Source organism: Drosophila biarmipes, chromosome 3R, assembly GCF_025231255.1.
Source record: "Drosophila biarmipes strain raj3 chromosome 3R, RU_DBia_V1.1, whole genome shotgun sequence".
In the NCBI taxonomy this organism is placed as follows: Eukaryota; Metazoa; Arthropoda; class Insecta; order Diptera; family Drosophilidae; genus Drosophila; species Drosophila biarmipes.
The window spans coordinates 9,718,034-9,731,290 of record NC_066616.1 but is presented as its reverse complement, the minus strand read 5'-3'; the positions used below and the strand labels follow the sequence as shown (position 1 = coordinate 9,731,290).

The window sequence follows — 13,257 nt, the reverse complement described above, 5'->3', positions numbered from 1 at the left end:
ACGGCCGCATCCACATCCACATCCACTGACAGAGAAATAAAGGTGTCTCATGCGAGGTGAGCTGGAAATGGCCCCATTTGGCTGGCGGACGGGAGGGGGAAACCACTTAAACCGCTCGACTAACTGCCGACAGTCGCTCAGCTCTGCCCGCTAATTAACAACAGCACAATGCTAATCCAGAGGGGCGGGTGTAAGCAACAACTTCACATTTATATTAAAATTAATTAATTTATTTGTTTCATATTATATAAATTACATTTAGAGCTTGGCACTGCTTAAATCATGCGCCAGGACGCACGAGATACAAATCCATTTTTTGTTTGAACTAATTAGATTCCGGTGTTTTGTGTGTGGATGAGAGTGTTGTGTTTTCCTTCAGGGGTTTCTTTTTGGGGGTGGAGCTATCGCCTTACATGTGACGGGTGTTGCTGAAGCCACCGTGTCCGGCCTGGGAGGCGCCCTTGTTGTAGCCCATCTGCAGGTTGAGCTCGCCCTCGTGGGCGCGCAGCTGCTCCTCGGTGAAGGTGCGCTCGTTCTTGTCCGCCATCTTGGGGCCCAGGGTGGGGCCGGTGTACTCGGGGTGCTTTTGCGTCTGCAGGGGAAGAGCCAATTATTAAAAAAGGTAAAAAAATAGATATACCCCTGTCCCGGGGCTTTGCATTCTCCTCTCCTGAAAACCTCACAATACATTTAGTTTTTCAAAATTTTATACAAAGTTTAAAAAAAAAAGAAAGATTTTTTAATCAGTTTTTCGAAAATTCCATTAAATATGGTTTAACATTTTTTTGATTTTATTTTTCGTTTATTTTCTATATTATTATTGTTATTGTATTGTTTATTAAGCTGATATAATTACATTTATATTTCATTATTAACCTTTGTTACATTTAAGCAATGTGTTCTTTTAATATTCTGACTATGATCAGAAGATATACTATGATGTTTTCCTTTGTTATATCATGCTTTAGCTTATAAAGTTCTTTAAGAATTGGATCTCAGAAAGGAAATCATCTCCCCTTATGGTATGGAATTATTAGTTAAAACGAAAATAAAACTTACGATGCGTCCGAGGGCGTAGAGGGAGAGGGTGACCTGGGGGATGTTGCGGCGCTCGAAGAGATCGGCCGTCTGGAAGATCTCCTCCTCGGGCACGCCGTACTTCTTGACCGCCGCCTGGAAGCGCTGGATGTTCTCCATCAGCTGGAAGTTGGTGCCGCGCTCCTGGATCTTCTTCACCGAGCCGGGGGCCAGCTTGTTGGCCAGCTTGCACAGCCAGATGCCGTCCTTGAGGATGTCCTCGTACTGGCCGCTGGGCACCTTCTCGCCGATGACGGCGAACACCCAGTTGAGCACTTCCTGTTCCTGTTCCTTGTTGCGTGGCTGGGGAGAAAAGTGGGAGTGGGTGGTACAGTCGAGAGTAAAAGTGGATGTGGGCGGTGGAAACAAGATAGCTGCTGCTAAGTGCCAGGCAAATCAATTTGATGTAATCGTAGACAATTGCAGGACAAACAAGGCCAGCCGAGCGGAGCCCAGGGTCATGGAGCTGTCTCAGGACAACAACAGGCCAACAGGCCAACAGGCCAAATCCCCGGCCCAGATTGCCCGGCCTAAGTTCAAAGGTCAGCATGGGGGCTTAGTGTCCTGCGTGTGGGGCCGTGTGATTCCATTTGGAAAATGCTCGACTCAAAGGAGACACCAACAGAGCAGCACTGAACTCCTGGAGGAGCTCGGCCTGGCATGGCCCCAGAAATAGATTCATTTTCCAATTAATTAATTTTGATTCCGACACCGCGAATCCTGTCCGGGCAGTCGACCATTTTATGGGACAGTTGACAGGGAAAGCCACTAACTGTTTAATTGGAATTTACGTGAAGGCAATAAATTCACTCTTGGGTCAATTGTGCCGCCGCACCGCTTTATTCAGCCAGACTGAAACTGAATTGTGGGCTTTAAATTTGACTAGGGCCAAAGAAACGGCGGCCCGCTTCCGACTCATTGACCCCTCTCTTGCGGCGCACACAAACCTAATTGACCCCAGAACAAGGATTGCTAATTAAAAACAATGCTAAATCTGCGCATAAAATATTTATCCCGTGCCCAGGCAGTGCTTGTATGCAACAATTGCCCACTGAAATATTTTCGTAATTGAAATCCGATGCTTATATGCATCTAGGCTCATTAATATTTCGCGCATTTCTGCTAATTTATCGGCCATTGTTCATGGCGATTTTTATTTTCATTTTATTTTTATTGCTTTGCTGGCCAATTGCGGCTTTTTGTTTGTTTATTTTAAGCTGTCATTTGATTTGTGGCCAAGCGTTCGAGATCGAATAAATTTTTTGGCCCAAAACCGAAATGCCCGCAAAATGTCAAATTGCACACAAAGTGCAAACATTAAAAAATAATAACATTCAATACCAGCGACATAAAGAAGGGGTGGTTATGTATAAATTTTGTAGCCGAACATACAATTTTTAACAATTTAATTTTAACAACATTGTGTTTGTCTTTTCACCTCACGAATGCAAGGGTATAATGGGATTTCGTTAATGCAGACAGAATGAGTTTACAATCTGCACACAAAAATAAGCTACTAATAAAATAATTTACAAATAAAAATATCAGGTATTCGATTTTTAAAATTTGCAGAGAATAAAATATGTCGTGTGATATGATAAAATCTAAATAAATTTGGAGGATTAACAATTAAAGTTTAAAAGTTTTGCAGAGAATAAGATACGATGTGTGATATGATATAATATAATTGATTATGGATAATTACAATGATAATGGATAATCTAATTATTTGCTACCTTAAATGGGTATTAAATGGTTGAATTAATGTTCTTAACACTTGACATTGTTGTTACTTTTGCCATTTTATTCTCTGTTTGTTCATTGTTAATGTGAAAATGCAACACAACAGTCTGTTGCACACGCACACTCAGCCGCCGCATTTTCATATTTCCAGCAGGGAAATAATTTATTTATTTAAGGTATGTATTTATGCACAAATATGTGTACGTATTTATGGATAAAAATTGAGCTTGGTGCTGCAACCGAGCCAGCGGCACGCTTTAATGGCGACCAATGAGCCGAGGGGATTTTAATGAATTGTACGTCAATTTGCATTCGCAATTGCCTCAATTCCAATTCGATTCGATTCCGAAGCCGAGTTTATTTCCCAAGTTTTATTTTTTTATATATATATCAGGTGTTTTTTTTAATTGAATGTACAAACAAACCAGGAATTGTTGTTGATCTTCTGATAGAATTGCATTTCACGTTTGGCTCTTGGCTCTGTTTTCTCATTATTAATTGGTTTATCTGGTTGGCCGCTTGACAGTTGCTTTTTCTCTCTGTATGCTGACCGGCCCCAGTTCGCTGCATTAAAAAATCATTTTATAGGTGATGAACAGCTAAGTGATATCGATTGTGGTCAGCCACTACCGATGCTGGCAGTTAATTTCAACCTGACGCCGTTGGTAATGAAAGTCAGGGAAACACGTTCGAGTTCCCTGACACTTCTATGAAAAGCAGCCAAAATATTACATACGAATTAAAAAAAAGTATTTCGTGGAAAATATGTGTACATCCTAGATTTGTCTTTGTATAATTAATTTTTATACATGCATTTTTAAGATCCTTCTAAGCCATTTGTTTCCATAATCCTTATGGATTGTCTTTGAAAGTTTATGTGTCTTTTGATTAATATTTATGTAGAAAAATACTTCCAAATATAATTTTTTGGAAATACTTTGCAGCTTGAAAATAAAGCTGAAAGAAAATTTTAATTCGAAACCTAACCTAACCTAATCCTAAGATTCTAAAATATTGTTAAAATAATTTTTTATGGAAAATATTTGATGCTTCACTATAAGTTGCTGTGTCCTTTGATTAATTTCTATATAGGCACCAATATTTCCAAACATATCGTTTGCGTTTCCCTGACCTTCAAATAACCCTCAACTTTGGTGTTGATTTTTTTTGTTTGCTTCAATGGCGCCCTCTTTTTAGTTTGTTTTGCCTTTTTCCGGCTGCTGGCATAAATAAAAATTTTCATTTGCACATAAAGATAAACGCTCATTTTTGCTGCTGTTATTTCAATTTGTCATTTGGCCGGCTGCCAATTGGCGGATGCTGGCCAACATTAACCAAAAAGCAAGTGAAACGAGCATTGTGCCCAAACATACAAGGGGTCCGACCATCAGTTGGGTTTTTTGTTTGGTGTTTTATATCACTTATTTCTTACAAAAAGTTGATTTTTTACAGGCGCCGCCTTTTGGCCTTGAGTGGATTGTAAAAGACGAGCTAAGCAATGCAAAATGCATTAAAGTTTGCCTCTTTCCTTGGACTTTATGGTTATGGCCTTTGCATTGTTGCCAAGAAAACGGCAGACGAGCGTCAAAAATTTGTTTGGGTTTTTCGCTGATTATTTTGCCGCGATATTTGGCTCAACAGTTTGCCTTTCGGCAGCCATAAACACTGAAATTGTTTGAAATATTCCAAATTCTGCTTAAAGCATGAAGTCATCCTTACAGAATTTTCCATTAAAAATGCAATAAATCAAAACCCGCAAATAGACATGCATTAATTAAAATATGTCCTGCTCCCGCTGACAAATAAAAGGTCACGACTCTTTTTATAACATCGGGCTTTAAATATATTATAAACATATGGCGTTTATTCAAAGGGCAAAAAACTCAATGTTCATAGCAAATGCAGAGTGCCATTAAAAGAATTTATCACATGTTAATTTGTATGCAGAAATTGAAAAGTTTTTCATAGCATAAATTGTCACCAAGTCAGCGAGAATTAATTATAAAAGGCAAAAATACATCAAAGTGCAATGAGAAAAAACCGATGGCCCGCAAAGACAAAGTTCAGCAAATGTTTTTTATGCATCTGTGCCATCACTCGCCGTAATTCAGCAAATAATTCACTTCAATTAAGAACAAAGTTACGCCCCGGCGGCTGTGAATGTCTGTTCGCAAAAACTTGTCAGAATTATTGAGAGACAAATGTCAGCAGCGGAAAATTTGCAAATTAATTATGAATCGAAAGTGAAAAACGGAATACCGAATGCGCCGAATAACTTATGCATGAAAAGCGTAATTTGTTTGTATAAAATTGTGGAGTCCAGGTCTCCTGAGTGATTTGCGACCGAATTGAGGGCAATCTTTTCCATCGATTCGCTGCGAATTTATGGCTGGTTAACTAGTGGCCAGCAGGGCCCAAGGGCATTGGGGCATTGGTACTTTTTGCCATCCCTCAGCCGGACTGTCAACTAAGTGATTTTTTATTTTAATGCACAGAAACAACAAAAAGGGGAAAATTAATGGCACAAATACGCGATATATGAGGATGAATTATGATCTGGCAGCTGCTGTGAGTGGGCGTTTATGTAGTGTGTGGCCGAAAAAAAACTGGGCCAGAAAACTCAACTGAGCCCTCGGACAGGATTTGGCCACATTGGCAGTGTGTCCACACAATGCTTGTCTCTGCCAACTGTTAATTGACTATTTAAATATTTAATCAATTTAAGAAATTTTTAATTAAATCGCCCGCGCTGTTTGCAATTAAATATTTTCTCTTTTAATTGCTTATTTAATTATAAATACATATAAACATTGATTGCATTATGTATTTTCTGTCTGCTGATTGGTGCATGTACACGAGATGCATATACGGGCACATAAATCAACGGGCAATTTATTGTTTTAATAAGCAGTTTCACATTAAATGAATATGCCGCTATTTTGCACTTTTTCAAAAATGTATTTTATAGTCATTTGGCACTTTTTTCGCTTCACTTTAATTTGTTAATTTCCATTTTTACTTTGTTTTATTTGATACCTCCCTGAGTACGAGTGTGCAAATTAATTGATTGAGTGTATTCATCGGAACGTGACTTTCATACTCTGAACAACTTAATAATTTTATTGTATAAGCAATTATAGATTTTGTTTCGCTCGTGCTGTTTGCACTTTAAAAATGCGATCGAAATCGAATATACCCATTTGGAATTTTAATTTAAAAGCGTTAATCGCATTTCCATAAGAATATGAATAAATAGTAGTAAATGGTTTTAACTACTATTTAATCCACCCAGGACACTTGATTATCCTTTGCCAAGAATGTGAGACTTACAGCCATTGTGTCTTATTGGATTTGAATGGGAAATGCAAATTAGTGTGTGGCGCGTTTGAAACACAAATTTCAACTGACGCAGGTTTGTTGAAACAGTTTTCCATTTAGCCTAAGAGCCGCAAGATAATGTAGAAAATGCTGAAAATGTTTTTAGGTTAGGCTAATGCCGCTGCCTCAGTCGGCGTCGACGTCAGCGGGCAGATATAGATTTGGCCGATGCCAAAATCGCCCGAAATAAAGCCCGAGTGGGAGCAGCAGGATAGGGAGCGGGAAAAACAAATTTAGATGCCAACAGGCGGCGGCGGAAACTCTCTGTGACGTCACCGTTGGGAAAATCGCGGGGGAAAAAGATTGAAAATTATCTCAGACATAAGTGTGCCAGATATCTGGTATTGAAGTCGTTTCCCTTTCGCTTTCATGGTTGGCAGAACCAATTTCAAGCAATTTGCCAGCAATTGTGCTAAGTCAAAAGCCCATTGCTGTATCTCAAAGATACATGTTTGCGCGGGTGTTTGCATAGCTCCGACTAATTCCATTGGGCAATTAGTGTGCATCACTTGCTATTTTTAGATGCGCCATGGATGTTTTCTATTTTTCCTTGTTTTTCACTCCACAGAAATGCCTCGAAACTAAAATCAATTTGTAATTACATTAAAAGTTCTGCTCGTATGACAAACTTTTGGCTGCAAATAATTTGGCTAAAAGCAAGCGCCACAACACAACAAAGTTGAGGCTTCCATTTGTTTATTTCGCTGCGGAAGTGTGATTAAATTATCTGGCAAACATGCGGCCAAGTTCAAGTTTAAGTTTTAAGGCAAGGTGCCCCATAAAATCACTCCGAAATAAACACAAACGAATTTCACGGTGAGCGGGCAAGTATATATTTTCACACCTGAAACCCATAAATCAGTGAATTTCTTACACTTCCCTCAGTTTATTAAGACCTTTGGAAAGTGCAAGACAGAAGAGCCATAGAAGTGTCCATTTTATTGATTTTGTAAGTGCACAGTTTTCCAAATCATTCGCTTGAAATCATAGATTCACTTTGGTTTAATTAATTGCACTTCATGCGTCGAATGAAAAACGGAATCTTCGATAAACCTCAGCCTTGTGGTATTTATTCACGCTCATCTAGAAACGCTCAATGAATTTTTCTCACCCAAGCGAATGAATAATTTTCTTATTTATTTATTTCACACACATCGAAAACAAAATGCTCGAATATGAAAATTTATGGATAAATGAACTGTGTGTGTCCGTGCTGCGAAGGCGGCAGCACAAACAAAACACCTACGGGAAATAAGCAAAAACAGCTGCCAAGGCTGCAATCAAAATTAATTGAGCAACTCGGGGCTCAGTGTCAGAGGAACTCAGTGCGTGTTGGTGATTCTGATTGTGGACATCTATTTATTTGGGGCTGTGGCTGTGAGTCTATGTCAAAGTGAAGGCGTTGGCGTGGGCGTCCGTCCACAGAAAACACGGCGACCTACAAAAAGTGGCCCAAAGTCTCGGCGTTTGCTGCCAAGATCTGGCAATCGAAATCGTTTTGTGTAAAAAGCTTCCGAATTATGAGAACTTGGAAGGGGATGAGCACACTCCATATTTAGATCCGAAAACGAACTGGGAATGCCCTGTGAAATACGAAAAAAGTGGTATTACTAAGAGGCCTTTGTCACTTTATATTATTATTAATGTTATTATTATACTAACATTAATAATAATAACATTAATAATAATAAAAGGTGGTTAATAATATAAAGTGACAAAGGCCTTTTAGTAATACCACTTTATTCCAAATAAAATAAGGCTTTTAAGACTTAAATAAAGTAAAGAATAAATATTTAAATTATTATTCTGTTATATTATTATTTTATGTGTTATTATCATAATGGAAAGAAAAACGGAAGTATTGGAAAAATAATAAATGGTCAAATAAGATAGTTATACCTTTTTAATTTAGACCATATCTTGGATACGGAAATTTTAAAGAAATAAAAACATAAAAAATAATCAAGGAATGAAGAAACAAAATATAAAATTAGGAATAAGTTTTTGGAACATTTCCAAAGCTTGATTTATCATCATAATTTCAATCCATCTTGAAAATAAAATTCCAATAAACCAAGAATTATCAATGAAAATGAATATTATTGATGAGCAAATACTTTTCCTACTTTGTTTATACATTTTTCCAGATTTCATTTGCTATTATTATTCTTTCAGCGGTTCTCAAGTCAATAAAGCGAAATACTTCTAGAAGCCGCAAAGGGCATCAAACGCCAAGCGGCTCACTTTTGTTTTTTAGCCAAGACAACGGGCCAACTGTTGCGCATAAATAAGCAACACAAAATGGGCTTTAAAGAACAACAGCCGATTCGGAATCGGATAGAAAAACAAAACTAAGCAGCTTGGTGGCTGGAGGAACACTTGTCGATAATTATGTTCAAGGCAGACCCCGAAAACAAATCGAGGTCACGTCTAGCAATTTTTAGTATCCCAAGATTGGATTTACGCCGGACGATTTAATCCCCGTCATACCACTTTCCTTCCCCTGCTTTCGCAACCACTTAACTGTGCTAATTCAAATTGCTAATTAATTTTTCAAGCTTGGCTTGGTCTGAATTTCTTTATTGATTCATGGAATTTGCCAATATTTTTACACAGGGATTCCTTTGAATTAAAGCAAATCATTTAATATTTAATTTAATCTATATCATAGTGGCAGGAACTTAAAACCCTGCGCTCAATATATCACACTTTTAAATTGAATTACGGGAAAACGAGCAATTTAATTAAATTGATTGGTCTACTGTGAGATCCGACAGTAGTTGTTAGTCTGCCATTAGCTTTAGTTTCGGTTGAACAAAGTGAAAACAATTTTACGTTAATTAGAAACAAACATGGAGTGCGTAAAACGAAGTAATTAATTATTATGCATATTGCCATTAAGGGGTGCAGCGATGCTTGGTGCCAGAACGCAGCGCAATGGATAAAATAAAGTTCCCAGTTATCTGCGCACCCCAACTCATTTATAAGGAATGCCCTCCTGTCGCTGAAAAATGCCAACAGAAACTGCCACGCTCAACAATTTCCCTTCGCTTTATCTGCGAACATGGTCGTAAATGAATTTCGCAGGCAAAATAAGCGAAATGTACTTTTGGTTTAGACTTTATTTTATTTTTTATTTGGCTGGTCTCGGTCTCCAGTTATCCATATCCATTATCCCACAAGATTGCTGTTTACAAGGAGTCAACAGACGTGTAGAAACGATTACTGCTGCTTTATGTGCCACAGAGGCCATTAAAAGATTGAAGTTTCAAGTCGGAGCTTCATGGTTAAGCCATAAATGAATTTCGCCCTGTTGGTAGCTGTAAAATGCGAATAAATTCCCTGGTACAAAGGTTGAATGTCCTGGTTCCTAGGGTCCAAACATTATTCTTGTGCATTTCTATATTTTTTGTTTATGCTACCAAACTAAATATTCCCCTCGTTGGCCATGCAGATAGAAATTTATCTTTGGCCGGCGCCAGCAAATGCTAAACAAACAATTTTCAATTTAAATAATTCCTTCTGCATATCTTGAACACTGTTTGCCACATCTTGCAGAATAGTTGAATAGATATTAAAAATACACAGAGGCAGAAACAGTGAAGAGAAAAATATGGTAACGGGGCGAAAGGAAGCGCGAAAAATATTCTAGCCGCTGGCATTAAAAGGCAACACGCAAACAATTTGCGATATAAACTCATAAAAATGCACAAATTTATACGTACACAAAAAAGCCGGAGTTTATTTCCCCTGTATGCAGTGTTCGCCTAATATTATTTTTTGCCATTCGGCTGCTATCTTTGCGTGGCATATTTTACCCCGGGCCTGTTTACTAATAAGCCGGCCCACAGCCACCCGGCAATTTCGCCCGATTTGAATTGTAGATTCCGATCACACTTGGTGTGCAACGTGTGCAGCGTGTAAACAGTTCATGGGATATCTGTTCCTCCTATTAGTAAACATTTGTATTTCTCTATTCTCGGCTATGGGCTCTGGCTCTGTGTTTTCCCACCGAATTTGCCACTCATTTCCGGTAGGCGTTTTTGGTGTCTTCGTCAGCCTGGCTAGGACCTGTTTTTTGCTATGGCATTTCGGGCACAAATTTAATGACAGCCAGCATGTGTTGCGCATCGACTTTGGGCTCATTGAATGCCTTCTATTTCTGAATAAAATTGGGGGTGTATGAGATGGTTTTTGTTGTGCGTATGTTTCATATGTAGCTAATTTTCCCGAGAGTGTTTGGTTTTCTCTGTTCGCTTCTGACTTTTTCGACATTCATTGTGCTGAACTGTCGACATGACACTTTTAAGAGGTGGTTTATTTATTGCCTTACTGCTGCTGATCCAGAAAAATAAGCAACATATTTTTATTTGCTAATTTGGCAGTTGTGGAAATTTTTCACACATTTAAAAATAAATTAATTTTATCTGTTTTCATTTTTATTTTCTGGAATAATTTTATTTCAATCTGAAAACGTTTGGCTTCCCATGAACTTAGGTGTATAGGCATAAACAAAACTGACAACAGTCTTTAAATTTATGGGTGTGGTTTTTTCCTTAATGATTTTCGGAACTTAAGATTTTTACTCATAAACAAAGTCATGTATATATTTCAGTGTTAATTTGTAGTGACCTCATAATACGTACAAATAGTTATGTATATAGTAAATTTAATAGAAATTTCCTGTAAGATTTATGCTTAAATGTTTTCCTACATTCCGAAAACGTTTAATTTTGCGTAAAATATATATTGAATGGTGTGTGCGCTTGTGTTTAGAGCAGAGTGTATAAATATTTGGGTGGAAAATCAAGTAACACGAGAGCAAGCAAACAAATCGAAAGGGACTCGCACACAAACGCCGGATAGTAATGCGTTTGTTTGTGTGTAAATGCAAATGAAATTTTCTTGTCTTCCTGCGAGCAAGTGCATTAAAACATGCATGAGCCATCTTTTCCACCTCCCGGCTTCTTGTGTGTCTGAGTGTGTATCTTTGTAATCACTTTATTTTGCATATGTGAACTGAGTTAAGTGTATGAGGGGGAGCGCACATGTGTGTGCGAGTAAATAAATTGCAAAAATATTTTAAAGGTTGCCACAGCCACGTCGCTCTCACATTCTCCGGGCCATCCGCCCGCACACACACAGTGCACCTATGGATATGGGGGCTGTCAGTAGATGAAATAAAACTAAAGCAGAGCGTCGGGGAATTGGGGAAAAGTCGGGGACAAGACGTTGAGCGGCATAAACTTGCTCAAGGATTTGTAAAATTTATCGTAGACATCATTATGCGACAATTTCTCCAGCTCGCACCCACGCTCCTCGATGTCCTGCAGCTGATGCGGCTCCTGTTGCAGCAACAGCCTGGCAACAGCAGCTGCAACATGCGAGCGGAGCTCGTGTGCCGGAGCTGGCAGTTTTGCATTTCACGTTTTACATTGGCAAAATCGCTTTCAAAATGCGAAAAATCCAACAAAGTAGCAAAAAGGGAGCAGGGATATCCAACTAAATTATTCAAAACATAAGCAAGCCATGATGTATGGCGCAAGACAAGGAACTAAAAGCGAAATTGCTGCAGGAGGGACCAGTGTGTGAGGACGGAGTGTCCCTGGCAGATTACATTATTCCCCTAATTGATTGTGCAGGATTAAACTTTAGCCAGGAGGAAAATGATCGCAAATGGCAGTCACGGCAAATGCAGCTTTATTGACTTTCAAATTGCTTGCATACTTTCGGGCACTTGAAATTATTTTAGGCACCATGTGAGCAAGTATCACAGATAGAGTTTAAGGAATTTGATACAGAAATGTAATCTTAAATCTTGAATATTATTATGCGTATTAAAAAGCATGCTTAAATCTTAATTTTTAACATTCATTTTAAGATTTTAAGTATGTACCAACAAATATTTGAAGGTACTCACGAGTGGATAAAGTAAAATCTCATTCTATTATGTATAATATATTTTGTAAACAAATGCGTCTCACTTAAAATGCTTTTTCGTATGCGTATCATAAGTTTTTTGTTACATATTTTTCTGCCGTTAAATTGCCAAGCTATTTGCAAATAAAACATAATTAAAAATTAAGGTAATAAATGAGTATTTATTTTATTAGGTCATTTTGATTTCATGATTTACGTCACTTAACACTTTAAAATTAATAACAGCCTTTTCAAACATGTCCAGTCAAAGGTGACCTCAGGTTGACAACCTCCGACTTATTTAGTTGAAAACATAAAGGGCTATTAAGACAATTACGGGGATAATTTGGGAACATATCAATAACCGTCCCGAGCAGACTCAGGAGTTCACCTACTTTCTTTGGGACGGCGGAGAAAGCCATTAAGCAAATAAACTTTCCAAGAGCAAATGCGGATGGCAGACAAACCGCACCACATTATCCGATGGGCCTTCGGTGGGATCCCTACTCAGCCCCTGACAGCCATAAAAACGTGCAAAATGAATCATTATAAATAACAATAAACGGGACGTAAGCCATATTTTAGGCATAATAGCTAATAAAACACACACCAAAGTGGCCAGCCGACCGAGGCGGAGTATTCCTTTCCAAGTCCAAGTCCGAGAATGCCTCGGAATCATGCAAGCCTAACCGAAACGACGTGTCCATGTCCGACTACATTTAAAATGATAAAGGCAGGCCGAAAGAAGCAGACAGACATTCGGTGTGGGGAATAAATAATAATAAAAAAAGGAGGGGAATCCGAAAAGGTTGCCATGCTTCAGCAATAAAGCCAAGACTCCAAATGGAAAACAAAAGCCGGGGAAAAGCGAGGAGCAGGCCTGATTCCCGGACTCATTCAGGCGGCGAATGCTGCACCTTTCACCTTCATGGACAGATAGAAAAGGCCGGGGAAAAGCCGGTGGAAAATCCAGAGCAAAAACAGAGAGGCGGTCAGCGGCTGTTTGCTCGTATATTTCACGCTCGAACGTCTTTGGGGTCACACAAATCCGATTTACATGCAAATAAATAAAATTCATGTCGAACTTCGAGTTGCAGACAATAAATTTTTGAGTGCGCTTCACTTGACGGAGCAAAAAGC

General features: G+C 38.6%; 1 protein-coding gene across 1 annotated transcript; it reads right to left on the bottom strand.

Annotated features, from left to right (window-relative positions):
- Nucleotides 1-208: 208 nt before the first annotated feature.
- LOC108031903 (myophilin) lies at nt 209-6,276 on the bottom strand. Its single transcript, XM_017105670.3, has 3 exons — nt 6,151-6,276; nt 1,060-1,380; nt 209-592 (listed from the first exon to the last, which is right to left on the bottom strand). Exons 1-3 carry the CDS (start codon nt 6,154-6,156, stop codon nt 410-412), a joined length of 510 nt encoding a protein of 169 aa, XP_016961159.1. The 5' UTR covers nt 6,157-6,276; the 3' UTR covers nt 209-409.
- Between the last annotated feature and the right edge of the window lie 6,981 nt (nt 6,277-13,257).

What these genes read in the sequence shown, in the direction of transcription:
- LOC108031903 (XM_017105670.3), bottom strand. An exon ending in TCTACGCCCTCGGACGCATC is followed by an intron (nt 593 to 1,059) that starts GTAAGTTTTATT and finishes CTTCCCCTGCAG; the next exon opens with ACGCAAAAGCACCCCGAGTA.